This window comes from Nyctereutes procyonoides, unplaced genomic scaffold, assembly GCF_905146905.1.
Source record: "Nyctereutes procyonoides isolate TBG_1078 unplaced genomic scaffold, NYPRO_anot_genome, whole genome shotgun sequence".
NCBI lineage: Eukaryota > Metazoa > Chordata > Mammalia > Carnivora > Canidae > Nyctereutes > Nyctereutes procyonoides.
This window is the reverse complement of record NW_026575133.1, coordinates 36,656,605-36,682,116: the sequence shown is the minus strand read 5'-3', so window position 1 is coordinate 36,682,116 and position 25,512 is coordinate 36,656,605. Positions and strand designations below refer to the sequence as shown.

The window sequence follows — 25,512 nt, the reverse complement described above, 5'->3', positions numbered from 1 at the left end:
TCCTGCTGCGGATGGGGAGCCCCTGGGGCCTCCGGGGGTGGTCTGTGCGCCCCGTGGGGATGTGGGGAGGCAGCTCCCGACGGAAGCGCTCGGCTCAGGAGAACCAGGAGCAGCAGCCCCGGGACGCAGGAGCCGGTGCTGGGGCGCAGGGGAGCCCCTCCCCTCTGGAGCCCTTGCCTCCAGGCCTCCTGGCCCCCACCCGCCCTTGCGTCCCCGTCCCGTCCCCCTGTCCCCGGCGCTCCAAATCTTCCTTGTAAATGCTCCGCCTGTGCCGCCCCCGGGTGTTACTAAGCCACTTCCAGGCAGGCTTCCTCAGCTGGGAGCTGTGGCAACTAGTTTATAAAATTGTGAAAACCCTCTTGCCCTCCTCTGGCGGCAGCACGCGTCCCTGCAGGACACCCGGGAGGGCAACGAGGGCCACGGTGGAGCGCCCCCCACCCCTGGGCCTCTGTTCTCGGCCGCTGCTCCTTTGCGGGAGGGGTCCCCCCCGTGAGGGCGGAGGGGTCCTCCCTGGGCGGGGGGCGTCCTGCACCTGCTTCCCCCGCCCCTGCACGCCGCCAGGCGCCCCCGTCTTAGGAGCAAGACCCCCCTCGGCCACTCCTGGGAGGGGGGCCCCGAGAAAGCCAGGCTGCAAGGGGCCTCCCTCGGGGCCTCAGAGCCTGTGCAGAGGTCGGTCCTCCCAGGCTCGGGGGCTGTCGTCTCGGGCTTTCACGTGGCCGCCGCACGGTCCCTGCCGTGTGCCCGAGACGGCCGGCGTCCTGGCCGCACCACTCCTGGGACGGGTGCCTGTAGGCGGCGACGTCGCTCCCCCCCCCCCCCCCGCCCTCTGTCCCCCTCTACGAGATGAGAGCGTATTTGCAAGGCGCGAGCAGGCTACTGCCCGCAGAGGGCTAGGACGGGACTTGGGCCAGGCGGGGTGTGGCTGTCGACACCCTGGCAGCGTCCCCGGCCGGCAGCAGAGGGGGGCGGCTGGGGTGCCACCGACCCGGGGCCAGGTCTACATTCTATCCATCCGGACCCAGCTCGCTCCCCAAAAGGGCACGCACGGTGGCTCCTGACAGAAGCGCAGGCCCCCCAGCTGCCCAGACCCGCGCAGCACCCCCTGGGGGAGACAGCCGGCTCACGAGACCCCGGCTGAGGCCCAGACCGCTTTGAACTTTCTAGAAGCCGGAAGAAGCCTGAGAAGTCGGGCTGGCTGGCACAGGCGAGGCGTGGGAGGCGTCCCCCCAAATATTCGCTCCTTCACTTCCTGTGCAAACTCCCCGAAGCCTGCTGCGGGCGGGGGTGGGGGTGCACACGTCCCAAGGTCCTGCGGTCGGTCGGTCGGCGGCCCAGGACAGCCCCTGCTGGCGGCCACAACGGCGTCAGAGGAGGGCCGAGCGCTGGCCAGGGCGGGAGTTGGTGACAGCTTGTGGGGCCTTGAGGGCCAACGAGGCGTTTTTACTGGACGCACGAGAGTTTTGATGGTTTTTTTTTCCGTTGTTTTGGTTTTCGTTTCTGTTTGTCCAAATAGGCTGAGGGCAACATGTTCAATCGGGGTTCTGTGTCCGTCATTCTCCGGGCCTGCAGCTTCCTGGGGATTTGGCTCCCCGGGGGCATAACCAGGGCAGTCTTGGCGGTGGGTGCTTCTGTCCCCGCGGCCCGCGAGCGGGAGGGGACTCGCGCCTGCTGCAGGACCTTGGAGCGAGGCGTTTTCTGATGGGGAAGACCTGGACAGAGCACAGGGATCACACCTTATCAATTCCAGGCTTGTCTAACCCGTGGAAAACATGAAGGACCACAAGGCAAAAAAAGTCGAGATCGTCTAGAATCACCCCACTCACGGATCTTGGCGTTTCCTCCGCATTTATTGTGTTAAACAGCTTCACTGAGGTGGGACTGACAAGGAGTAAGTGGAATATACGGGACGTGCACGATCTGGAAGGTTCTGACACGTGTATACGCCTGTGCGGACTCAACAATGAGCGTATGTGCTCCCCCCCCCCCGCTGCTCGCGGCGCCCCTCCCCATCACCCCTGCTGGCCACCGGGGTCGGGCCCCGAGGGTCCCCGGAGTCCCTAAGGGGACATTGGCTCGTGTTGGAAACCCCGCGGAGATGGGCCGCCCCTCCTGAGGCAGGAGGGATCCCTCCGGGGACAGCGCACCCTCTGGAGGGCAGTCCCTGGGCCACCCGCCGCAGGGGTCTCACTTCACAGACGGGGGTGAAGGAGGCCGCCCTGCCCCAGGGGGCCTCCTCCGTCCGGGGTCCCTGGAGACTCCTCCCCCAGTGCTCAGGCACCTCAGAGAGGCTGAGGTGTCCCTTAGCCCCCCGCCACCGGGTCACCCCGTGAGAAGGCTCACCCCCGACCTGTCACCCCAGCCGCCTCCCCCCTGGGCCCCGGCTCTGCAGGAGTCTGGGCTCCTCTCCCTGCAAATACCAAATAGGCCACAGAGGATGGGCCCTTCCTGCCGATGTGCAGCCACACCGAGGACCCATAACGGGGGCTCATTTGAGGTCTCAGTGCAGCAGCCCCAGAGCCCCGATGTCCCCATGGGGAGCCCCGACGCCCCTATCTTTCCGGCTGCCAGTCGTTTGGGGGGTGTCTGAGGGATCCTGCCGCCTTGTGTGGCTACAGGCCACCACCCCCCCTCCTGCCAGGGCTGGTTTTCTGCTGTGGAGGGAAGGAGGGAGCTGTTTCTCTGAGCCCTCCCTGAAAGGACACCTAATTCCCCGAATAATGCACAGGCCCCGGAAGGCTCCTGCCCTGACACGCTGCCGAGGATGCTGCTGCTCCCAGCCCCCGCGCGCAGCCCTTTAAAAACACGAGTGATGAGTGATTACCTCTGCAGCCACGCGGAACGGAACCCACTGGGCCGCAAACAGCTGCTTTTAAAACTCCTGGCAATTTTAGTCGGTTTAAATAAAAATGTAAGGTACTCTCGTTCCGATGAAAGAAACCCCGTGAGACTCGTGTAAGAAGAACCTTAAGGGTCGTCCTCCCGGACGTGAGAAAGGAAGCTGGTTTCCAGATCCTCCCGCAGTCTGCCCTGCCCATCGCAGCTGCGGCCCGGCTGCCCTGGGACAGGACGCAGGGACAGGACGCAGGGGCGGCGGGGCGTGTGGAGGCCTCTCTGACCCCGGGGAGCAGCAGGTGGCTCCCGGAGAGGTGGGCGCTGAGGCACCCCGAGGTCCAGCCCAGACGCGGGCCAGGGTCCAGGCTGCCTGCCCAGGGAGGTGCAGCTGGCTGGACTGTGGCAGGGCCGGGGGCTGCACACGGGGACAGACCCCTGGAGGTGGGGACGGGGCTGTGCTCTGCAGCCCGGAGACGGCTGAGGGCACCCGCCCCGTATGCCCCAGGTGGTGGCGGACACCGCAGCAGGAGGGACTGTAGACGGGACCTGCCCTCTCCGCTGGGGACCACCCCCCCAGACTGGCTCTGCTGGACGGCGCTGCAGCCTCCTGCCCTGGCTCCGCACTGTCCCTGTCACACTCCCCCGCTGCTCACGGCAGTCGCGTCCCAGCCCAGATGCCCATTGGCCTTCATCCACCCTGAGCCTGACCTTTCCAGAACCGGCTCGGAGCCGGCAGCCGGAGCCCCGTGCTGCTCTCGCACGACGTCCACAGGCCTTCTGCTGCAGTCGGTGACTCGACGTCTGCGGGCTCCGCGTGCAGAGCTGGGGGGCGGGGAGTGCGAGAGGAGAGGCCGAGACCGTTGCTCTGAGGAAAGACAGCCGCTCCAGGCCCTGAGCGAGGCTGGCGGGGTGGGCTGGGGGCAGGGGACCCCTCGGAGGAGGAGGCACTGGCCACTCACAGGCCACGTTTGGGCCTGGGGTTCCCTGGGGAACAGCGTCTCTGGTGGGGAGACAGGCAGGGGCTGGGGGTGCGCGGGGGGGAACCAGGGGGGCGGGGGCGCGAAGAGGGGCCCTTGGACTGAGGCTGGACGGCAACTTGGGAATCCTGAGTCGGCGTCTGCACCCCGTGAGCCCCGGGGACCTCACCTGGCCACAGCAGGTGGGCTTTCTGAGGGGGCATCTTATGGGGCAGGTGTCACCCCTTCCCTGGGCCTGCCCAGATGGCCCTGGGTGTCCTCTGCAGCTGGTCCTCGGGGTGCGCTCGCTGTGCCGGGGTGGGCTCGTATGGTGCACTCCCGCCCGTATGTGCTCCGTGGGGCACACCTGCCTATGAGGGCTCTGTAGGGTACACTCACCATGCTCGTGTGGCTCCATGGGGCACACACCTGCCCGTGAGGACTCCATGGGATGCAAACCTGCCTGTGAGGGCTCTGTGGGGCACACCTGCCTGTGTGGCTCCATGGGGTACACCTATCTACCTACCCACCCGCCTATCCAATAACTAGCTCTTGAGCCCCTAGGAGGTACGTTCTGGAATGGCACTTCACAGCCTGCTGTCGTCACCCCATCTGTGATCCTCCATCACCCCCTACATCATCTGCCCTCTCCCCCAGGTCTGCAGCGAAAGACATGTCAAGTCCTCCACTGTCCTGTCCAGCGTCTTGCCTAGTCCTCAACCTCTTGGGACTGGGCATTGGCTGAGTGTGGGGCCCCAGGTAGTTGAGACGAGTTCACCAAGCCTACACCTCCATTGGTGCTGGGACCCTGAGTCAGCTTCTGAGCCCCAAAGCCTGTTGCCCCCTCTGGGAAGTGGACGATCACCCTAGGACCTGCCTCCAAGATACCTGTGCACGTGAAGACCTTTGGGTGGTGCTCATGTATCGTAGGGGCTGGAGTCCCAGCTCCTCCTTATTTTACTCTAGGAAGATGGAGGCAGGGGGCATGGGGCAAGCTCACTCAAGTACATACCCCCTTCTAGGCCGCGTTCCAGAATCTACACACAATCCGTGTCCCCAAGGTCGACCACCCTCTCCTTTTCCCCTGCCTTGTGGGCTCCCCAGGCCCGAGAGCTGCAAGGGGCAGCTGGGCATCCGCACATGTCCATGAGGCCCAACAAAGAGTCTAAGAGTTCCTGGTGTAGCCCTGGCTTCCCAGCTGCAGGCTTCATCCAGGAATTTGGAAAGGCCATGATGGTAGGGGTGCGGCTGGGGTGCCCTGCGGGCAGCGGGCCTGTATGGTCTGGGGGGCAGTAGGTGGGCCAGGCCTTGGAGAGGGAATGTGAAGGACCCGCCCCCTGGCCCTGCGTTGTCCCATTGACAGGCAGTGTAGGCACACGTTGAGCCTGAAGAGGAAGAGGAGGGAGGCCTAGGGGTGGGGACCCAGCAGCCACCAGAGCCAGTTGTGGGCTTAGGGGGAAATGAGTGTGTTTTGATTTGTGTGGTCCCTTCCTTGACTTTGGAGCTCATATTTGTCAAGTGAGAGCCGAGAGCACATTTCACATCACAGCCTGTCAGCTTGGTTTGTAACAGGAGAGGTGAGCTGGGAGCTCCTCGAGGCTGCAGCCTGAACCCCACATTCTGGCTCAAATCAGCCATAGGCCGGTGGCTTCGAGGCAGAGGAGAAGAGGTCCTCAGTGCAGAGGTCCTCAGTTTCCCCACATGGGACGTGGAGGTGCTGGGAAGTGCATCGGGGCCCGACGTGAGGATGGAGTGGCGCCTGAGCATCAGGCCCTGCGCCTGGCTCCGGTGGGCATCCCGCTCCTGATGGTCGGTGCCCACAGAGGGGAGTGCGATCCCCTGGCCCGTGCGCACGGAGCCCTGGGAGGCCCCACCAGGCCCTGTGGCAGCAGGCAGGGCCTTTGCTGGGTTGTGCTGGGATCCGTGAGCCCCAGGCTCCCTCTCCACGTGGGCAGGCCCCCATGCGGGCCCTGGGAAGACAGGGGAGGTGACGCTGGGGACACTCTCGTTGCAGTGCACCACCTCCTCGTGGCCACGGCCTGCCAGGACGCCGACTACGGCGCTCTCCTCCAGGAGCTGTGCCTCGCCCGCTTCAAGGTGAGCATGGAGGCCATCGGGAAGACGCTGTGGTGCGACTGGGCCAAGACCATCGGGTAAGTCTGTGTCCCTTGGCCGCAGGGCCTGGTGCCAGGAGTCTCTGTGAGGGCTTCTTCATCAAGGTCAAGGTGACAGAAGGTGGCCGTGGGTGGGGGACAGCCTACGGGTGAAGGAGGGCGCAGTGACAAGTGAGAGTGGACGGAGCAGGCTGTGTCCGTGATGACCGGGGCCAGGGTAGACAGTGGGCCTTGTCCGGAGGCGGCCCTGAGGTTGGAGGACTCTGTGTGGGCCGTGTCCCTCTGAGACGCTTGTGGGCCATCCCAGTGCAGGTGCTTGGGGGACAGCAGAGAGCTCCCAGGGGAGCCCGGCTTACAGGGATGCCACTGCAGGCTCCCACCGTCCCCGTGGTCAGGCTGAGGCCTCCTTCCCCCCATGCAGGCCTCCAAACTGCCTGGGATGAGGGTGCAGCCTGCCACTGGCAGGATGGCCCACGAGGCCCCAGGGACGGCTGGCACGAGCCCCTTCCCCTGTGTGACTCCAGTCTTCCCACTGGGCTGGTCAGTCCGCTGCCTCCCTGGGCCTCCGGGGACCCAGGCCCTCATCAGCAGGCCCGGGCTCTTGGCCTTCCAGAACCAGGACTGCGCTTCGGGTACCTTCCCTGGAGGGGGCGGCAGGTTGCTAGGATCACAAGGGCCTGTTCTTTAGGGTAATCCTCCTTCTGCTCCCGCAGAGGGATTGGTGTTTAAATTAAAGGACGCCTGTTAATAGGCTCCCGGGACCACACTGGGGAGCCCCTGAAGCAAAGCCTCTTCCTGCCTGTCCCGAATAAGCAACCTCGGACGAGTGTGGACAGCCTGCAGACAGGCGGCCCAGCAGTAGACAGGGTGACGGATGCCACTGAGGTCCCCAAAGATGCAGGGGTGACACGTTCTTAGAGATGGGAGTCGGCTCCTGCCCACCCCCTGTGGGCGACCAATCTCATTCGTTTCTGGGTCTTCCTTCTTGTGCTGCTTTTGCACAGGTGAGCAGGTGTGTGAATGTTTCTCTTAGATGCTCCTTACATGACGTATATCATACCATGGGTATTCTCTTACTGTGCTTACTACGCTGGACCATGCGGTAGATACTCTTATTTAAAGATTTATTTAAGAGAGGGGATCCCTGGGTGGCTCAGCGGTTTAGCGCCTGCCTTTGGCCCAGGGCACGATCCTGGAGACCCGGGATCGAGTCCCACGTCAGGCTCCCGGTGCATGGAGCCTGCTTCTCCCTCTGCCTGTGTCTCTGCCTCTCTCTCTCTCTCTCTCTCTGTGTGTGACTATCATAAATAAATAAATCTTAAAAAAGAAAAGAAAAGATTTATTTAAGAGAGAGAGCATGAGCCAAGAGGAGGGGCAGAGGGAGAGGGAGAAGCAGATTCTCCGGTGAGCAGGGAGCCCGACGCAGGGCCCCGTCCCAGGGCCCCGAGACGATGGCCTGAGTGGAAATCAAGAGTCGGATGCTCAACTGACTGAGCCACCAGGCGCCCCTGCGGTAGATATTCCTGTACGGCGCTATAAATGTTCTCATACTATTCTACGCTAAAGATATTCTTTCATCGTACTACACTGTGGATATTCTTATCCTATAGATTATTCTCGGACTGCGCTCTGCTGTAGATATTTCCTTTTTATTTAAATTCGACTTAATTACCATAGAGTGTATTATTAGTTTCAGAGGTAGAGTTCAGTGATTCATCCCTTGCATATAACACCCAGTGCTCGTCCCATCACCTGCCCGTCGCCCAGGGACCCCCATCGCCTCACCCCTCGTCCCCTCCGGCGACCCTCAGTTTGCTCCCGAGAGTTAAGAGGCTCTTACGGTTCGTCTCCCTCTTGGATTTCGTCTTGTTTTCTTTTTCCTTCCCCTCTCCTATGTTCACCTGTTTTGTTTCTTAAATTCCACAGAGGAGTGAGATCATAGGGTGTTTGTCTTTCTCGGACTGACTCACTTCGCTTAGGATAATACCCTCTAGTTCCATCCATGTTGGTGTAAATGGTAAGATCCCGTCCTTTCTGGTGGCTGAGTCATACTGTGTATAGACCACGTCTTTATCCATCATCTGTCAGTGGACCTCTGGGCTCTTTCCGTAGTTTGGCTCTTGTGGACGTTGCTGCTGTGAACCCTGGGGGACAGGTGCCCCTTCTCACCACTACATTCATATCTTTGGTGAAATACCAGCAGTGCAATTGCTGGGTCATAGGGTGGCTCTATTTTTAACTTTCTGAGGAACCTCCATACTGTTCAGAGTGGCTGCACCAGTTTGCATTCCCACCAACAGCGCACGAGGGTTCCCCTTTTTCCGCATCCTTGCCAACATCTGTCATTTCCTGATTGCTAATTTTCGCCATTCTGACAGGTGTGGGGGGGTGGTATCTTGTTGTGGTTTTGAGTTGTATTTCCCTGATACCCAGTGATGTGGAGCATTTTTTTCATGGGTCCGTTGGCCATTTGTAGGTCGTCTTTGGAGATGTGTCTGTTTACGTCTTCCACCCATTTCTTGACTTGGATTTTTTATTTTTGGGGTGTTGAGTTTGATAAAGTCTTTATAGATGTTGGGTACTAGCCCTTTATGTAGATACTCGTTTTGCACTTTTTTCCACCTACCAGTATATGCTGGAAGTCCATCCTTATTGGTGCATAGAGAGCTTCACCACGCATTTTTGCAGCTGGATAATTTTGCTCCGTGCATAATTTTCCAATTTTCCCAGCACTTCTCCATCAAGAGGCAGTTGGTTTTCCCAGCATTTTCCGATTTCAGGTAGTGTTGACAGGAAGGACCCTGCATGCGTGCGTGCTGTTGTTGGCTCAGCATCCCCAGGGCGGCTCCCTGGCGCAGGTCCACGGGGCCCCCAGTGGGAGGACACAGTACTGAGCACCACCTGTTTACCTCCAGGAGGGCGGGCAGCAGACCTAAGGGAGCTGCTTCCTCCACACCCACGGTGTCAGGCTGGAGTCCTTGCCGCCTGCTCAGCAAGGAACTGTGTCCCTGTGGTGTGTCAGCCTGCCTTTCTCCAGCGACCAGTCCATCTTCTGCTCTCTTTCCTGTGAACGTTTTGTTTGTGTCTTTTCCCATTTTCTGTAGGGTTTCTGGTCCTTTTTAAAGAGTTCTTTATTTTATTCTTTTTTTCAAGATTTTATTTTTAAGGAATCTGTGCACCCCAAGTGGGGCTCGAACTCGCCACCCCGAGAGCAGGAGTCATGCGCTCCGTCCCCCGGCCGGGCCAGCCGCCCACCCCCAAGAGTGCCCTGTGCTAAAGGAGACAGACCCTTGTCCGCCGTGCACGTGAGACCTGTGCCCCCAGCTCCTTGGTTGTCTTTCCACTTGATTCCAGTGTTTCTGCTGTGGTGTAACCTGTTTTCACGTGGCTGTATGTGTCGGGGTGTCAGTTACCCCCCGGCTCTGCATCACAGCTGGACAGCCCCTCCCCACGGGGGGGTTCGAGAGCAATCCACCCGTGGTTTCCACTCCAGGCTGTGGGTTTCAGGTGCCCATCCCAGTCTGTCACTGCTACGTCTTCATTCTGGCGTGAAACGCGCTAGGAAGCAAGTTCTGTCTTCCAGATGAGCTGCCCAGTTGTCCTGCATGTTCAGGAGCCTGTCTCTGCCCCCAGGGAGCCCAGATGCCACCCTGTCCCATGTCATCTCCCTCTACACTTTGCCCACTCCCCGTTTCAGACCTTCTTCGTATTCCCTGCATCTACAACATCAGTTTCTTCTCCAGAACCGTCCAGTGGGTCTTCACTGCCTATGAATGCTTACTTATCACTTGCCTCATTTTTTTTTAAGATTTTATTTATTTATTCATGAAACACAGAGAGAGGCAGAGACAGAGGCAGAGGGAGAAGCAGGCTCCATGCAGGAAGCCCGATGTAGGACTCGATCCCAGGACCCCGGGGTCACCCCCTGAGCCAAAGGCAGATGCTCAACCGCTGAGCCCCCCAGGTGGCCCTCACTCGCCTCATTGCAACAAGAGTTTACTATTGCAGCCAGCATTTATTAAGCACCTACTATGTGCTGGGCATTGTGCTAATCACTTAACATCTGTCATCTCCAGTAAGGACGCAGCACCCTCAGGAGATGGTAGGATGGTTGTAACTCCTACCTAATCTGCTCAGGGCCACATCTCTTTGGGTCCGAAGTCTCAGTTCTTGACACTCCCCAGGGACATGGGATGGCTCCCTCCTGATTCTCAGGAGAGGTGTGGGGATGCCCTGTCTTTATAGAAGGGGGAGGTGGATGACGGCCCCCAGTGGCCATCTCGGCCCCTGCCAGCATCCAGGGTGCCTGGTGGGGTCTGTTTGCACTGAGATACCAAGGCTGGTACTCAAACCCAACCAGACTTTCTAGAGCCTCCTGGAGCAGAAGAGGTCTGGGAAGGCTTAGGGCAGACAAGCTTGTCCAAATGATTGGGTGGAAAAGGAGAGAAGAGGGACCCAGAAGAAAGACGAGGCATGGCCAGGTGTGGAGGAGCAACGTGGATTGGCAGGAGGGCCACCACCGACAGAACAGAGTCCCACAGAGGACCCCAGGGTAGAGCATCAAGACACAGAGACCCAGGCAGCAGGCTGGTCCCAGGGGAATTCTCCAGCCTGGGGGGGAGGACGGCAAGCTGGGCAGATGTCTGACAAAGGGTGCAGGTGCCGGGAAGGACCCTGCCCTGAGCCAAGTGTAGCCACGGGGCTTGTTGGTGGGGCGAAGGTGGCACCCAGAGAGCAGGACTGGGCAGTGTCTGGGGTCTGGGATCCAGCCCTGGGCTGCAGCTGTGGGTGGAGAACTCTGAAGGCAGGAGGCCAGAGGTACCCAGGGCCTGCTACCTGAGGTCACGGCTGTCCTCGCAACTGGGTTGGGCCTGCCGGTAGCTCCGAGAGGGCAGCTGGGAGCTCCGGATTGCACTCCGAAGTCAGAGGAGACCTACCTTCCTACTGAGTGACAAATGTGAGGCCGCCAGTCTTCTGTGGGATACACACTCCAGACAAAATGGGGAGAAATGCAGTATAGGGCACTTGGGGGCTGCTGGTGCCAGCTGGCTCTCTCCACCCGGGCCACAGTTCCCAGGTCAGACCAGATGGAGCGGAGGGCCCTCATCGGCCCGGCTTCACTTGGGGCAGTGGCTGGAAACACGGCTCATTTCACAGTCCTCCTGGCAGCACTGGGCATCGTTGCTCAGGGAGGGAGACCTCAAGAGCAAGCAAGAGCTGACAAGAGCGCTCAGGCCACATTCCAGCAACAGGACAATGATCTGCCATGAGACGGTGGGTCTGCGTGGTTTTTGCATTTCAGAGTTTGTAATGGAGCTTTTCCTGGGGCCTTGGCTGGCCAGCACAGTTCTGCATTTAAATCGATCCGTGGTCCCCGGACCCTGACCCCTGCTCCTCCATCGTGCGGGTGGCTTGGGGGCTCCTCCCGAGGCTGTCTCGTTTGGGGATGCTGGGGATTTCTCAGATTCCCCAGGTGTCTGTCCTGTGTCTGCACGGGGTCCCCTAGGGGCAGATGGGCTCAGCAGGGCAGAGGCGCCCCCGCCCCCACCCGGCACCAGGCCGAGCCCATGACTCCCTGGGGCTTAGCTTGTTAAACTGCAGGCCTGGTCTGCTGGTGGAAATGTAACGTCATTTAGCGTATTAACTGGGAATAGAATCTAATTTGGGGAGCAGCAGAGAACATGGGAAAATGCGTCCTCAGAAACTCTCCTCTCCAGAGACGTTCCTGAGGGTTCGTCTCTGGAGACGACGTTCAGGGCGGGAGAGAAAGAGCAGAACAGAGGAGGAGGAGGATCTCGGCTTTAAAATGATGCGTATGGGATTTTCTGTCCAAGACAAAAAGTAGGGGGTGGATTGAGTCCCGAGAGGTGGCCCAGTCCCCGGGAGGGCTCTGCAGCCCTGGGAAGGGGGGGCAGCCCATGTGGTAAGTGGGGGACAAGGCGGGTGTTTCGGGCACCAGCGGAGCCGCGGGGACCTCGCCCAGGGACCGCCGACCTGGCCAGGGCACCTCGGCCCCCCGCGGGCTCTGTCCCGGGCCCCTGCCCTTCCCTGTCTGCCGCTGGAACAAAGAGCCTTCTTGTGTGTCTCCCTCCAAAGTGTCAAGTCAGGAAATTCTGCAGGACTGAGCAGCAGCCCGGAGCAGCTGCCTTTGTGATGAGTCCCAACAGGAACGAGAGGGAGGCAGCTTCTCCGGTGCCAGAGGGCTCCCAGGGCAGCGGGTCCTCCGTCCGCCCATGTGGCTGAGGCCAAGGGCCGGGCCTTGCCCAGGGTGCTCGGCTCGCCCTTCCCCGGAGCCCCAGGGCCGCCTGGCATCGGGGGGCCTCCCCGAGTGTCCCTCCCACACGGCTCCCCGAGCTGGCTCCTGCTCCCTCGCCGCCTGGGCCCTGGAACCCACCCCCTGCTCACCAGGGCTTGCCCCTTCCTGTCGGGGGGCCCCGCACAGCTGCCCAGTGCCCCACCCCTCTGCCCCCCCGCCGGCTGGGGGGTCCTTCAGGTGTCTCCAGAGCACAGGCTCATGCCCTCCAGCCCGGGCGCACAGGAACCCCAACTTTGGGGGCCTGAGGGGAGGGGCTGTGCCTGCGGGATGGCCCAGCCTGCCCCCCGGAGCCATCTCTCCTGCTCCCCAGCCTGGGGACTAGGCTGGGGTGCCCCGGCCCTGCAGGGAAGAGGTGCAGACACAGCTTCTCAGGGCCGGGGCAGGTGCTCCTGGGCGAGGGTGTCTGCTGTGGCCCCCCCAGCTCTCCGCGCCTCCCAGCTGTTCCACGTGTACCTCCCCCTCCGGTGCTCTGGGTGTGCAGACCCGGGGGGCGGGAGGTTCCCCCGAGGCTGGTGTCGGCGGAGAAGGACACCTGAGCTGAGCCCGGAGCCCCCGGCAGCCCGCCCCCAGCATGTGTTTGGCCAAGGCTGTGACAGGGAGGTGGCGTGGGACTCAGAGTTTGCTGGGCAGGCGGGTAGAGGAAAGCGGGGACACTTTTCGTGCCCTCACCCTCTGAAAGCCAGCGTCCTGAAGTCCCCGCCTAGGTGGCACCTTGGCCGAGCTGCTCCGGTGGAGAAGTGTACTGCGTGCACCACCAGGACCCCACAGCAGCCATGGAGGGAGGCGGGTCTGCGAGCGGGCTGTCCGTGGGGGCAGCGAGGGTGCCCTCGACCGTGTGTCAGGAGCCCAGCCGCTGACCTGGGGGAGCAGATGGAGGGCTGGGGAGGTGGGGCCAATGCTGTGGGAGCAGGGCGTGCTGGGGGAGGGAAGGAGGAGCTCTCGGGCTTTGAGCACCCAGATCTGTGCTTGCAGACAAGCCGGGGCTGGGGGTGGAAGGCTCTGGAAATCCGCTCTGCACACCATGCACCCGGATCCAGCCCCGGGCAGGTCCATGGGGGCGGGGGGGTCACCCACAGACCGTGGCTCACAGCCCCACACTGCCCCAGCTGCATCACCACCGCACTGGGAGGTACCCCTCTGGCTGTGCCCCACCGGCCAGGGGAGCTGTCTTCATTTTGGGGGGTGGGAAGTGCTCACGGGCGGCAGCAGCATTTTGGGGCCAGCATTTCAGCTGTGTGTCTGCTCCATGGGGGATTCTCATGATGGTCCCCCAGTGTCGGTGGATGGCCACCTGTGAGACTGGAGGCTTTTAGGGAACAAGGAGGAAGAGCCCCACTTCCTCCTTGAGGAAACTTCCAGAAACGTGTGTCTGCAGAGGCCAGAAACCCAGCATCCTCTGCGGTGGGGGAGGCTGGGAGCCAGAGAGCGGGAACGCTGGCCCTCGCACCTCCACGAGGCCTCGGCCTCCTTCACCTCCGGCCACGGCCCGGGTGCTTCTGGCCGCTGGAGAGGGCACGGGGGCTGCCCCAGACCCGCACTGAGCGGAGCCGCGGCACCGCGCCTGCTGTGACATCTTCCCGGCAAGTGATGAACTGGCCCCTGCAGCACCTCCTCCGGGTGAGGATGAAGCCAGGCCCGCGTGTCCTGGTGTAAAAAATCACCAGGAAGGTGACACGAAGCAGATCCTGGCTGGGAGCGGGGGTGCAGGCAGGTGGGACGCATCCTGCTGATGGTGACGCCCGCCCCCGCCTTGGACACGCCACTGCGACTCCTCGCTTCCCCACGGCCAGGAAAAACCCCGGAAACGTCCAGGCTGTGCAGACAGGAGGTGGCTGTCCAGGGAGGCGGGCCAGGCTCGCTCACACGGAGCTGCGCCGAGCCTGCTCCCAGGCATCTCCCCGGGGCCATCCACACCGAGGGGGCAAGGAGCCCGGGTGGGAGAGGTGCGAGGTGGGGGTGCAGCACCCCGTGTGTCCAGGTGGGCGTGGCAGGGTGGGGGTCACAGCAGCTGTCCCCTCCCACTGCTCACCTTCAGCCTGGCACGCTCCCACTGCCCCCACGGTGTCCCCGGACCCAGCTGGTCACCGGCTATTCTGTTGGTGGGTGCGTTTGGAGCACGCCGGGGGCTGGCGACACCCGGGCCACCGTGGGAGGGCCCCGGGGGCTGCGGTGCAGGTGGCCGTCGCCTCCCCCAGGCCTATTTCAGGAACAGCTTTCTCCCCCGGTGGCTCATAGGACTTCAGCCCTGGATGCTTAGGCACAGGGTGCCCTGTGGGAGTGGGACACGCTCCGGGACGGGTGCCTTTGAGGCCTGAATTCTCTCTTCTCCCAGCTAGAAAAACGGAGGGCCCACTTTCTTAAAAAATATACTCCCTTTGAGTAGCAAGAGATGAGGTTACGCTCGCAGCTCGGGCCAGCTGGATGCAGCCCAGCTCAGTGGCGGGAAAACCACATTAACACGTCCCGATTTTTGCAATCGTGTCACAGCGAGCCTTTGCCAGAATTTTGCTGCTATAAATGACGCAGCTATGAGAACTTCTGTACGTACAGCCTTCTTTTTTTGATTAATTTCTATGAACTGCAAACGGAATTACTACAGCACATGCCAGGAAATTCTGTAGTTCTTTTTTTTTTTAATTTTATTTATTCATGACAGGCAGAGAGAGAGAGAGAGGAGAGAGAGAGAGACAGGCAGAGGGAGAAGCAGGCTCCGTGCAGGGAGCCCGATGCGGGACTCGATCCCGGGTCTCCAGGATCACACCCCGGGCCGAAGGCAGCACCAAACCGCTGAGCCAAGTGGGGCTGCCCAAATCTCGTGGTTCCTGATCAGTTTTTGCCCAGTTGCCCTTGGATTCTATTTTATTACTTTATTTATCTTTTGGTGCAAAGAGGTGGTTCTATTAAAGTGTGGGGACAAGACCCGAGGGCAGGGAGAGCTGCTCTCCGCTTGCCACTTTAAAGAATTGTACTAATTTATATTACCAGCAGCATAGGAAACGATTTATTTCCTCATATGCTCCTGAGTATTGGGTTTGTAGAGATTTCACTTTTGCAGGTTGAATGAAATGAGATTTCCACTTGTTTAACTCGCCGGCCTTTGGCGGTTAGGAAGGTGAAGCTGTTCTTCTACAATTGTTTGCGATTTCTTTTTTTCTCAAGTGCACATTATCTGACCATAGCTTTAGCTCCTCATCTGTTGAGGCCTTGGGAGTATTATTAATCTTATTTTGCAGACTCTTAAACACGGTAGACGTTAGCCATTTGTCGTTTTGTTCCAGATATTTTCACGTTCCCTTTGTGTTTATTTTGGTGGTGTGTGTAATATATTAGTTATCTCATTTACACGTGTGCCCTGACTCACTCCTCGGAGGGCTGTGATTTGGGCACAGTCCTATCTGTTCCAGAAATTCAATTGTCGCAATTTCGAGGGAGTCATCTGGCCACGACATTATGTTCTGTTTCTTTTTAGCTGTTATGTGTTTTTGAAATAACACTTATCTTCTTAACCCAGTGAATATAGTTACATTAAGACATGAATTAATATTTATTTCCTTCCTACTTCAATTAGGCTAACATGATTTGTCAAATAATACTTCCTGCCTCTGCTGTTGGGTTGTGCGTAGCTTCATACATACTGCGTTTTGTGTGCATTAGAATCCGTCCAGGTAATTTTTACTTATATCCTGGGGCCATACCCCCCCTTCCCATCGCCGTGGCTCTATAATATTTTCTACAGTTTAGAAGATCTCATTATCTCGTAGCATGTCCAGCCTCATTCCATTTCACATTATGTTTTACTTCCTTTCTTTTTCTTTTTTTTTTTTTTAAGATTTTATTTATTCATGAGAGACACAGAGAGAGAGGCAGAGACACAGGCAGAGGGAAAAACAGGCTCCCCGTGGGGAGCCCGATGCGCGACTCGGTCCCAGGACCCCGGGATCACAGCCTGAGCCGAAGGCAGATGCTCAACCGCTGAGTCACCCAGGGGTCCCTATATTTTACTTTCTTTGATATGTTTTCTGCCTATTTTTCCAAAAGAAGGAAGAACCATTTTGCCAAGGTCCATGAGAAGTCATATCGAGATTCTGATCGAGATGGCCCATCTCCAGTCACCGAGGGAAGTTCCGCCTGTTGGCAGGAGTCCTTCCCCAGGGAATCTCTGGCGCCTGCGTCCTCCATTCCAGAGGAATGGCCAGCAGCTGGCCTGGTGGCCTGACGGCTTGTTACCTTCAGACGCTGTCTTGTAGCAGTTAGTACGAAGCTATCACGGTGAACAGAGCTCAAGTGGGTCTCCCCTCACGTGAATCCTGCTAATTCATCGCCGCTTAAACTCCCTGGGCCTCTGCGTCCTCCCCAGCAAAATGAGTAGAAAAGTGTTTGCTTCTTTGACATCTCCTGATTTCCCTACATAGACGTTTCCTTGACGTTTCAGGATTAGGGTCACATTCGCCTAATGGAATACATGCGCTTAGCTGACCAGAGGCGTCAAGGTGGGAAACCACTTACCTGACGTGATAATTATTAATTCCTTGCAAATGTGAATGAATTCATCACTGAAACCATCAGATCTGCGTGTCCGGGGGAAGGATTGCTTTTTTCCAGTTTCACTATTGATGAATTTGGGGGCTATTTCGTGTTTAATGTTTGTATTTCAGTGATGTTTGTCGGGTCTGTGTTCTTCGCATTACTCCCTAAGACGTAATGATGTAGAATATGGCCTTGATGTTTCGTATCTTATGTGTTCAAAATTCTGTTTAATCTTTGTGTTTTTCTCACCTTTTGTTGAAATGCCGCCTCGGTCAGCAGAGGGAGATGAGAAGGCCCACTTTTTTAGTTCACTGTGTGCATTCTTACAGGTCTTTAGAAAACTGGCTGGGGGCATCCCCGGTGGCTCAGTGGTTTAGCGACACGTTCAGCCCAGGGCGTGATCCTGGAGACCCAGGATTGAGTCCCACGTCGGGCTCCCTGCATGGAGCCTGCTTCTCCCTCTGCCTGTGTCTCTGCCTCTCTCTCTCTATCTCTGTGTCTCTCATGAATAAATAAATAATAAACAAAATCTTTATTTAAAAAAAGGAAAAGAAAAGAAAACTGGCTGGGAGGGTGGGCGCCTGGGTGGCTCAGTTGGTGAAGCGTCTGCCTTCGGCTCGGGTCACGATCTCAGGGTCCTGGGGTCGAGCCCCGCGTGGGGCTCCCTACTCAGAGGAGAGCCTGCTTCTCCCTCTCCCTCTGCTGCTCCCCCTACTTGTGCGCCCTCTCTCTCTCCTCCGTCTCAAATAAATAAATAAAATCTCAAGAAAACAGGCGACGTTTTACATAACAAGATCTTCTAAAAATGTTTTGGCTTTAACTTACATCATTCACTTTTCCCTCGTTTTACCTTTCTGAAGAAATATTTGTTCCATTCACGAGACAGAATTTAGGTGCTTATTACATCATCATTTTTTTCCTCATTTTTTTTCTTAACCTAATAAAGGTATATAAGGCCCCGTGGTTTCTCCCCAGGGGACCTTCTTTGCCACATCCTTCAGGTTTTGGGGTATCTGTGTTTTCATTGTATCAGACTTTTTTTTTCCTTAGGCAAGTCTATTTTCTTTTTTTCTTAAAGATCTTATTTATTTATTCATGAGAGACACAGAGAGAGAGAGGCAGAGACACAGGCAGAGGGAGAAGCAGGCTCCACGCAGGGAGCTTGATGCGGGACTCAATCCCGGGCCCCCAGGATCACGCCCTGGGCCGAAGGCAGATGCTCAACCCCTGAGCCACCCAGGCGCCCTGGCAAGTCTATTTTCATTCTCAAATGTTGTATTTCTGTTTGGTTCTTATCTCTTCTTCTCTCGACAGAGGGAGAGAACACAGAGTGAAGGGTTCCTGCTTTTGTGTCTCTGTTGAGATTCTCTTTGAGATCTCGCACACGATGACCCTCTGTAAACCCACCACCGATCCTTGAAAACGAAGCTTGTTCTGTTCGTTCCACCTCGTTCCCACCAAAACGGCCCCCAGCCCCGCACCGCTGTCACCCGCGCCCTTCCCATGTTTCTGATTTTCTGGGTACTCGATAACGGAGTGGGGGGTTCCTCGGGCCTGACCGCGCTGCCGTCCTTTCTGCTTCCTTTCTCTGGCAGGCGTCTATGCGCAGCTCTTGCCCTGTCCCTGTAGCGTTTAGATGCGGCGTTATCCTGCGGGTGTTACCGACCGGGAGCGGCGCTTCCGACCCTCGGACACGTGATGGTTTCGCCCTCCGTTATTCTTGGCCTCGCGTTAGCATCGCAACACGGGTCTGCACCGCCTGACGTTTGCTCACACGTCCCCTTACTCTTCTGCCGTCTCTTGCAAACAGCTTATTGCCGGATTTTGTGGTTCCACGGGGAGAGCGATGAGCCCCGTAACCGAGAAAATGACCTCGTATTGGTCCCTTGTGTTCAACCTTCATGCACTCCGGTGTTTTGTCCCTGATCTTGATCTTTTTCCAGTGATTTCTTTTCCCTCCGTGTTGTTGAAATGGGACGTCTCTTCTCTTTCAGCTGAGGCCGACTATTGGAAAACTCTTTTTTCACTCGAGCAGCCGTGAAATGTGAAACACAGTTCTGATTTCTGTGTTGGCTTTCTTACGTGTCAGACCGCACACTCTGGCCTCCCCTCGAGGAAAAGAACCAGAATCCCTGAGTTTTTGGATTCCTCGAATTTTGCTTTGTGTCTCTCCCTCTGTCTCTCTCTCCTGATTGATTTGAGTTAATGTTCTAAAACCTGCTTCTCCTTTCCATCCTCTATTTTGTTTTCATTTTTCACACCGCGTGGCTCGACTTGTGTCAGTAATAACCCTTGGTGCGATGGGGCTCTTGGCCACTCATCTTTGCAAATAGGCTCTTAATTCAAGCAGGTCTTATATTTTTAACCCATCATTCCGTTTTCACAGGTATCTTTTAAATTCAGGCAACTATTTCAGTAAATCCTAGAAATAAGCTGTATGATTAATAACCTTCTCAGCGTGGAAGACTTCTAGGTGGCTTTCCCACATGAGTGGCAGCTCGGCAGGACGATGCATCTGTGATGAACCGCCTTGTTTTCTGAAGTTGGTGTAGCTGGTGTCCATCGTCTCTGAGTTTTTATGTCCTCAGAGAAGGCAGAGAGCTTGTTCCTTCTGTTTTACATTATGACGTCTTCTTTCCCGTGTGGTGGCTTACAGGTTGCTAGAAGCAGAGACTGGGAAGGGGCGGCCAGGCTGTGAGCCCGGAAGCCCGTGACTGCTGAGGGGCTGCCTTCCGGGAGCCTTTGGGCAGCTTCCAGGACAGACCCCCAGGCCCTGGGCAGCCAAGCCCCCAGGGACATGGGCTGACACGCGGCACCAGGGCCTGACTCCCCTCCTCCAGCCTGTCCTGGTGCCGGTAGGGGGGGTTTCAAGACCCCTTCCAGAAAGCCAGGTGGTCTGCGGGTCCTTGGGACATGTATTTCTCTGTTTGCATCCTCCCCGGGGTGCTGGGCTTGCTCTGTGGTGTCAGCTTTGTCCCAGGCCAAGTGAGAATCACAGAGATGCAGCTGTGGCTGGAAGCTTCTCCCTTGCTGTGGGTCACAGCAGCTTCCCTTCCTGGGTGAGCACGTGTTCGCAGGGAGGTGAGCCAAAGTATTGCCGGGCCAAGCCAGGCCAGGGGTGGGCCCTGATTGTGGTTCTTCTTCAGAAAGTTAGGGGAGGGCACGTTGGTGCCATGAAGGAGTTCGGAGGATTGAGGATTTCTCAGGGGCTGGGTCAATGTTGTGGCTGGTGGGGGCCCAGGGGGCTGGACCCCCTCCTGCAGCCACAGCCCCATAGGGTTTAGGCCTCAGGACCTGCCCGCACCTCCTTCCAGCACTGTGGCTGCTGGGGAGCCTGTTTCTCCCTCAGCATAAGCCCCAGTAGCAGGGGGAGACTGGCCCCCCAGCTCCAACCCTCCACCCGGTGTCAGGTTCACCCACAGGAAGCTGACAAGCCCTGCCTTGTCGGCCGGCATGGCCTTCTGCCCAGAATGAGGACAGGGCACAGAGAAGCCACAGCCCTGAACCCTCACCTGGTGGTTCGGTCAGCTGACCTCAGACAGTGTCACCCTGCCTGGAGGTCACCTTCATGGGGAGGAATCTAGGCTCCCCCTGAGCCACTCGGCTGGCCCTGATGGAGTCATGCGCCCTTCACTGCCTGAGCGATGTCTTCATGGGCCAGGAAACCAATGGCCGGCTGCAGAGCCCGCTCCCTGACCCCGTGCCGGACCTCCTCACCTGATGTAGAAACCCAGACCTGAGCCCGGGACTGGCCTCTCTGCCTCCTGAAGACGGTCCCGGGCTTTAACCTGCAGTCATGCCTGCCTTTCCCGGGGCACCAGCGGGGTGTGTGCCTCAGTTTCCCAGTTGTCACTTCTGGCCCCGTGGCAGCCCCTCCTCCAAGTCGAGCCCACGGGTGCTGTGCTCCAGCCCCCCAGCCCGGGTTTCATTCCGTGGAGCAGGCCCGGGGCGGTCATGCTTTGCGCTCCTGTCCCACCAGCCTGCCATCCTGCACAGGTGACAGTGCACGCGGGGTGTCTCTGGCATTTTCTGGCGCTTGTTCTGTGCCAGGTGCATGTGAGGGTCCACGTGTGAGGGTCTTGTGCTGGCAGGTCTCAGTGGCCCCATCAAGTCAGGAGAGAGACAGAGGCCAAGCATTCCCTCCTTCCCTCGACCCCACCCCCTCCAGGGGTTCCAGGAGACAGATGGCGCCTGGCCCCCCAGGTCTTCCAGGCCAGAGGCAGGGGCTCCCTGACAGCTGTGAGGTCCCGATGGCCAGGGGCCGTGTGTGCATGGAGCGGCCACCGTGGTCTCAGCTTCGCCGGCAGCCAGGGACCACTGTGCCCCTCTGACAGGGGAAGGCACCGCACTCAGTGCTCACCGCCAGGCAGACAGCGCAGTGTAGAATGTTCCACGGCCCTGCCCATCCCCGTCCTCTCAGAGTCACCATGAGCTCCGAATTCAGTAGGACTGGGGCAGCAGAGGCACAGATGGCAGGGACCACCTGGAGGAGACAGTGAGTGGGTGGGATGTGGGGGCCCCTGCGGAGGGGGGGGCAGAGTGGGGTCCCTGCAGAGAGTGACAGAGGGTCTCCGGGGCAGGACGAGCGGAGAGCAACGGGACCAGGGTGGGTGGGAGGGCAAAGCCCCTCCCTCCGGTGGTCTACGTAGCTTCACAAGGATACTGTCCCCGGGTGTCGGTGTCCACGTATAGCCCCCTGGCTGTCCACCTAATCCCGGGCCTCAGACACGGGCACACCGCATCGCAGCGAGGGTGGGAGTGGCGCCCCCCCCTCCCAGACCTGGTGTCTGCACGGAGGGTCCCAGACCTTCCCGGGGGGGGGGTGACAGGAGGACCAGCACGGGGGCACAGCTCACTGATCCCCGCAGCTCCCTGGGTTTCTGAGACGCCTGCTGAGTTTTACAGCTGCAGCTTCATCTCCCTGAGCTCAGGGCCCGGAGCCTGGTTCCTGCCCCAGCCTGTTCGCCTGCCCGGTGGGCCCTCTCCGTGGGGAGCCTGCGTCGGCGGCACCCCGGGTCATGTGTCTGGTGCCAAAGCAGGCTGCGCACGGAGCCAGGAATGGATTTAGAAACCTCTGCTTCCCCCCCGGTGTGAGCAGAGGCACCAGAAGCTTCCAGGCACAGAGCCATAGGTCGGGAGCGGTGGAGGGAGGCTAGGCCAGGCCCCGGGTGGGGACGGGGTGGCCAGGCTGCCTCCTCCCCACAAGGGGCTTCTGGGGGCAAGCAGGGGAGGCAGCTGCCTACGTGGAAGAGCAGACATGGGACCCCTGGGCCATCACCCCCCCCACTGCCCCACTTGGGTCACCCACATGGGCCATCTCCACAGCTTCCTTTCCGTAAGGATCGGACGGGAAGGCCGGCTCCTGAAGCTGCTTCGAGGAGGAGCATGTCCGTGGGACGTGTCCTAGCGCCTGCTGTCCTGCGAAGAGCAGAGCCGGACCGTCAGCCCTGGTGCCCTCGGCTGCGGGGCGCGTGTGGTCCTCTGCCCCAACCTGAGTGGGTCCCCGCTGTGCATGCCCACAGCTCCCTGGATGGCTCCCGTGGGGGTGTCCATCGCTCCCTGGCCCCCACTAGGTCCCGGCTCTGACACCGGTGGGTGTGTCTGTGCAGGCTCTGCCTGTCGAGGAAGCTGGGGGGCTGGTGAGGAGCTAGAGCTGTGTGTGCAGACCCCGGCGAGGAAGAGGTTCAAGCCATGCTGTGGCCTGACTGGTGCCAAGCTCAGGAAGCCAGGGCAGGGCCTAGAGCCACCCGGTGCGGTGGCAAAGCTCTGGCCACCAAACTCTGCGTAAACCTTCCAGAAACAGGAAAACGCTGGTCTTCCTCTGTTGATCGTGGTTGCTTTGAATGGGGCTTCCCTGCCGGGCCTGGGGTGTGGGGGCCTCATTGTGCATTGGCTCCCTGGTCTCCAGCTGGGCCCCAGGGGGTTCTTCTAAGTGGAGATGCCACAGCCCAGACGCCGAGTCTCTTGCCCAAGGACACACCGCACAGCTTGGCGGGTCGTATCCTGCACGGGGCAGCTGGTCGGGGCGCACCCTGCCTGGAGGAGGGGACACTCTTCCCCGTCCCACACATGGCCCCACGCATGGCCGTTGCCCCACACGTTGCTTCCAGGTGGCCCCAAGCAGCCTGGACGCAGAGCTGAAGAATCTTCCCAGGGGGCCTCCTCCCTGCACCCCCAAAGTGCTGCTCTGGGTTCCAGGCCCAAGGGCAGGCTCCGGGGCTAGCACAGGAGCCCTGGACTGCGGGTCTGGGGGCCTTAGGGCCGCTGTGGACCCCGTATCCAGGCAGGGCCCCTCCGTCCACCTGGCGCCCCAGGGCAGCCCAGGCTGGGAGGAGCAGTGCCCTCCAGCACCTCTCCCTCCCTGCCCCGGCTCAGGGCCCGGGGGCCCGGAGTCGCCCTGTGCACGCAGGGGCCAGGCGTCCACAGGGAAGTGAGAGGGAGGAGGTGCCCTGCGCTCCCCGCGGCACAGTCCGGCAGGAGCCAGCCAGCCAATGTGCAGCTGCAATTGGATGAAGAGGGATGGGGTGAGAGGAGAGGAGGGGCGCCACGGGGCCCCGAGTGCCAGGCCTGAGGCCTGACTTTGAGGAAACGAGTCCACAGGCGGGGGGCTGGGGGCGGGGAGGCTCGGGGGGAGAGCCCAGGGCCCCCTCCACGCTGCCGGACAAGCAGGGGTGGAAGCAGCCACTCCTCTGCAGAAGAGGAACCGTGAAACCCTTTCCGGCCGAGAGGCCAGGGCACAGGCTGTCCCCGAGTAGGTCTCGAGAAGCAGCCGCACCCCAGAACGTGTGAGGGGCAGGTCAGGCTCCCCAGGCTGAGCGTCTGCCACGTGCTGTTGGGGCGGGAGTGGGGGGCAGTCCCCGGGGGCCGTGTCCGTGCTGTGTGGCAGGGCGATGCCCCCCCGACAGCCTCCTCCAGGGCCAGCGCCCGCGAGCCGCAGTGGAATGACCCCAGACCCCCTTCCTGCCGTTCTTCCTCCTGGAAACATCTCGGGGGGCGGGAGAGCAGGCTGGCTTCAGGCCAGGACAAGGGAGGCCGGAGGCCCAGTGGGGTGGGAAGGGGGCCTGGCCGAGGAGGCCCCAGAGGCTGCCCCGTTGGCCGGAGTCCCCGGTCTGCCGGCTCCCCCTGCCCCCCTGCTCTGTAGGAGCTGCCGCACGTCCTGGGGGGGCTGCGGTGGTTCGGAGGAACGGCGGCCTCGTTGCTGTCAACAAGCCGGCCCGTTTCCATCTGCCTTCCTCTTCTTCCCCGGAGCCCTCCCGGGGCCGTTTGTTCTCTGTTCTGTTCATAATCGTCACTTTCTGAGAGAATGTGGGCGCCCGGTGCTCGGGGAGGTGCGGGGCAGCCGGGGAGCTGGCCCACGGGCGCGACGTGGGTATTACCTCCTCCATCAGCGGGCCCGTGTGGGAAGCCCGTCGCCTTGTCTCGGGTCTTTATTGGCCGGAGTGTTGGTGGGACCTGGTGGTCTGTGCAGGTGAATGCTGCGGGCCGCTCCCCGGGGACACGGGTTCGCCAAGACGCCCAGGGTCCCTGTGTGCAACATCAGGAGATAAACTGCCGTGGAAACCTTGAGTCTGCGTGAACGGTCACGCTAACGTCAAAGCCGCCTTGTCTGGGCGCTGCTGTAGGTCGGAGCCCTGGGGTGTCGTCGGAGCCCTGGGGTGACGGGATCTGTGTGACCTGCCTGGGTAGGGAGGGCTCCGGCGGCGACCCGCAGGCGTGTGGAGCGAGTGCAGGTGCACGGCTGGCCCAGCAGCCCCAGAGCCACGCCGCCCGCTCCCCGGGCCCAGCACGTCCCCGGGCCGATGCCCATGAAGCATGTTTTTGATCATTCACAAGACTTTCCTGTGTCTCCCAGCATCAAGGAAAACAAAAGCTGCCCTGTGCCCTGGCCCCCGGCGCGCCTGCCCACGGTCCTGCCCACAGTCTGCAGGAGAAGCAGGGCACATGGGCGTGGTAGCCCCCGCCAGGGCCCCGGCCCCTCCTGTCTGTGGTCAGAGGCCCCTTGCAGGGATGAGCGGGCCTGGCACGCCAAGCCTCATGCAGGCCAGGCCCGGCCCCTGCGTGGCTTTCTGTCCCCAGAGGAAGTAGCCCCAGCAGTGGCCGGCCCCGCCCTGCCTTGGAAAGTCTCCGCGTGACAACCCGGTCTCGGGTGGGAGCCCCGACCCCTGAGGCGGAAGCCACAGGGGAGCAGACCGACGTGACCGCTTGAAAATGAAGTAAGCGGATTCCGGCCTGGAATGAGAATGCCCCCCCCCCCCGGGTTCCCGTGGTCCGCGGACGTGTGCCAAGGGCACGGGAGAGGGTTTTATCCCATTAAGAAAAGAACCTCTTCGTGGATTCACGGGGTTGTTTCTTTTCCATCAGAAACAAGTGTTGAATTTTATCAAATGCCTCCTCGGCGTGCACTGAGACGGCCCAATGTCACTTCCCGCTGGCAGCTTGGAGTGTGATTTTGTCGCTAGTTCGAAGCATTCCTGAAGTAAACCTGGCTCCAGGGTGTTCTGTGCGCCCGGCTTCAGCCTGCTGGCGTCCTCCTGGCACTTCTGTGTGTGTTTATGGGTGCGGGGAGGCCACCTGCGCAGGCTGTGGCTCCGGCCGGGCCTTGCCGCCTCCAGGGGGTGCGGATCAGGGTTTTGTTAACTCTTTAAAGGACCTGGGGAGCCGCTCGGCTGCTCCTCTGAGCTCCAGGATTTGAAAGAACTGCCTGAGTCTAGCATCTCCTTTTTTTTTTTTAACATTTTATTTATTTATTCATGAAAGATACACAGAG

General features: G+C 59.8%; 1 protein-coding gene across 1 annotated transcript in view; it reads left to right on the top strand.

The window, feature by feature from the left end:
• Positions 1 to 25,512, top strand: part of RAMP1 (receptor activity modifying protein 1) — a 38,437-nt gene that overhangs the window by 4,983 nt on the left and 7,942 nt on the right. The window contains exon 2 of the mRNA XM_055300695.1: positions 5,803 to 5,941. Coding sequence (XP_055156670.1) covers positions 5,803 to 5,941 — 139 coding nt within the window. The remainder of the gene's footprint in view (positions 1 to 5,802; positions 5,942 to 25,512) is intronic.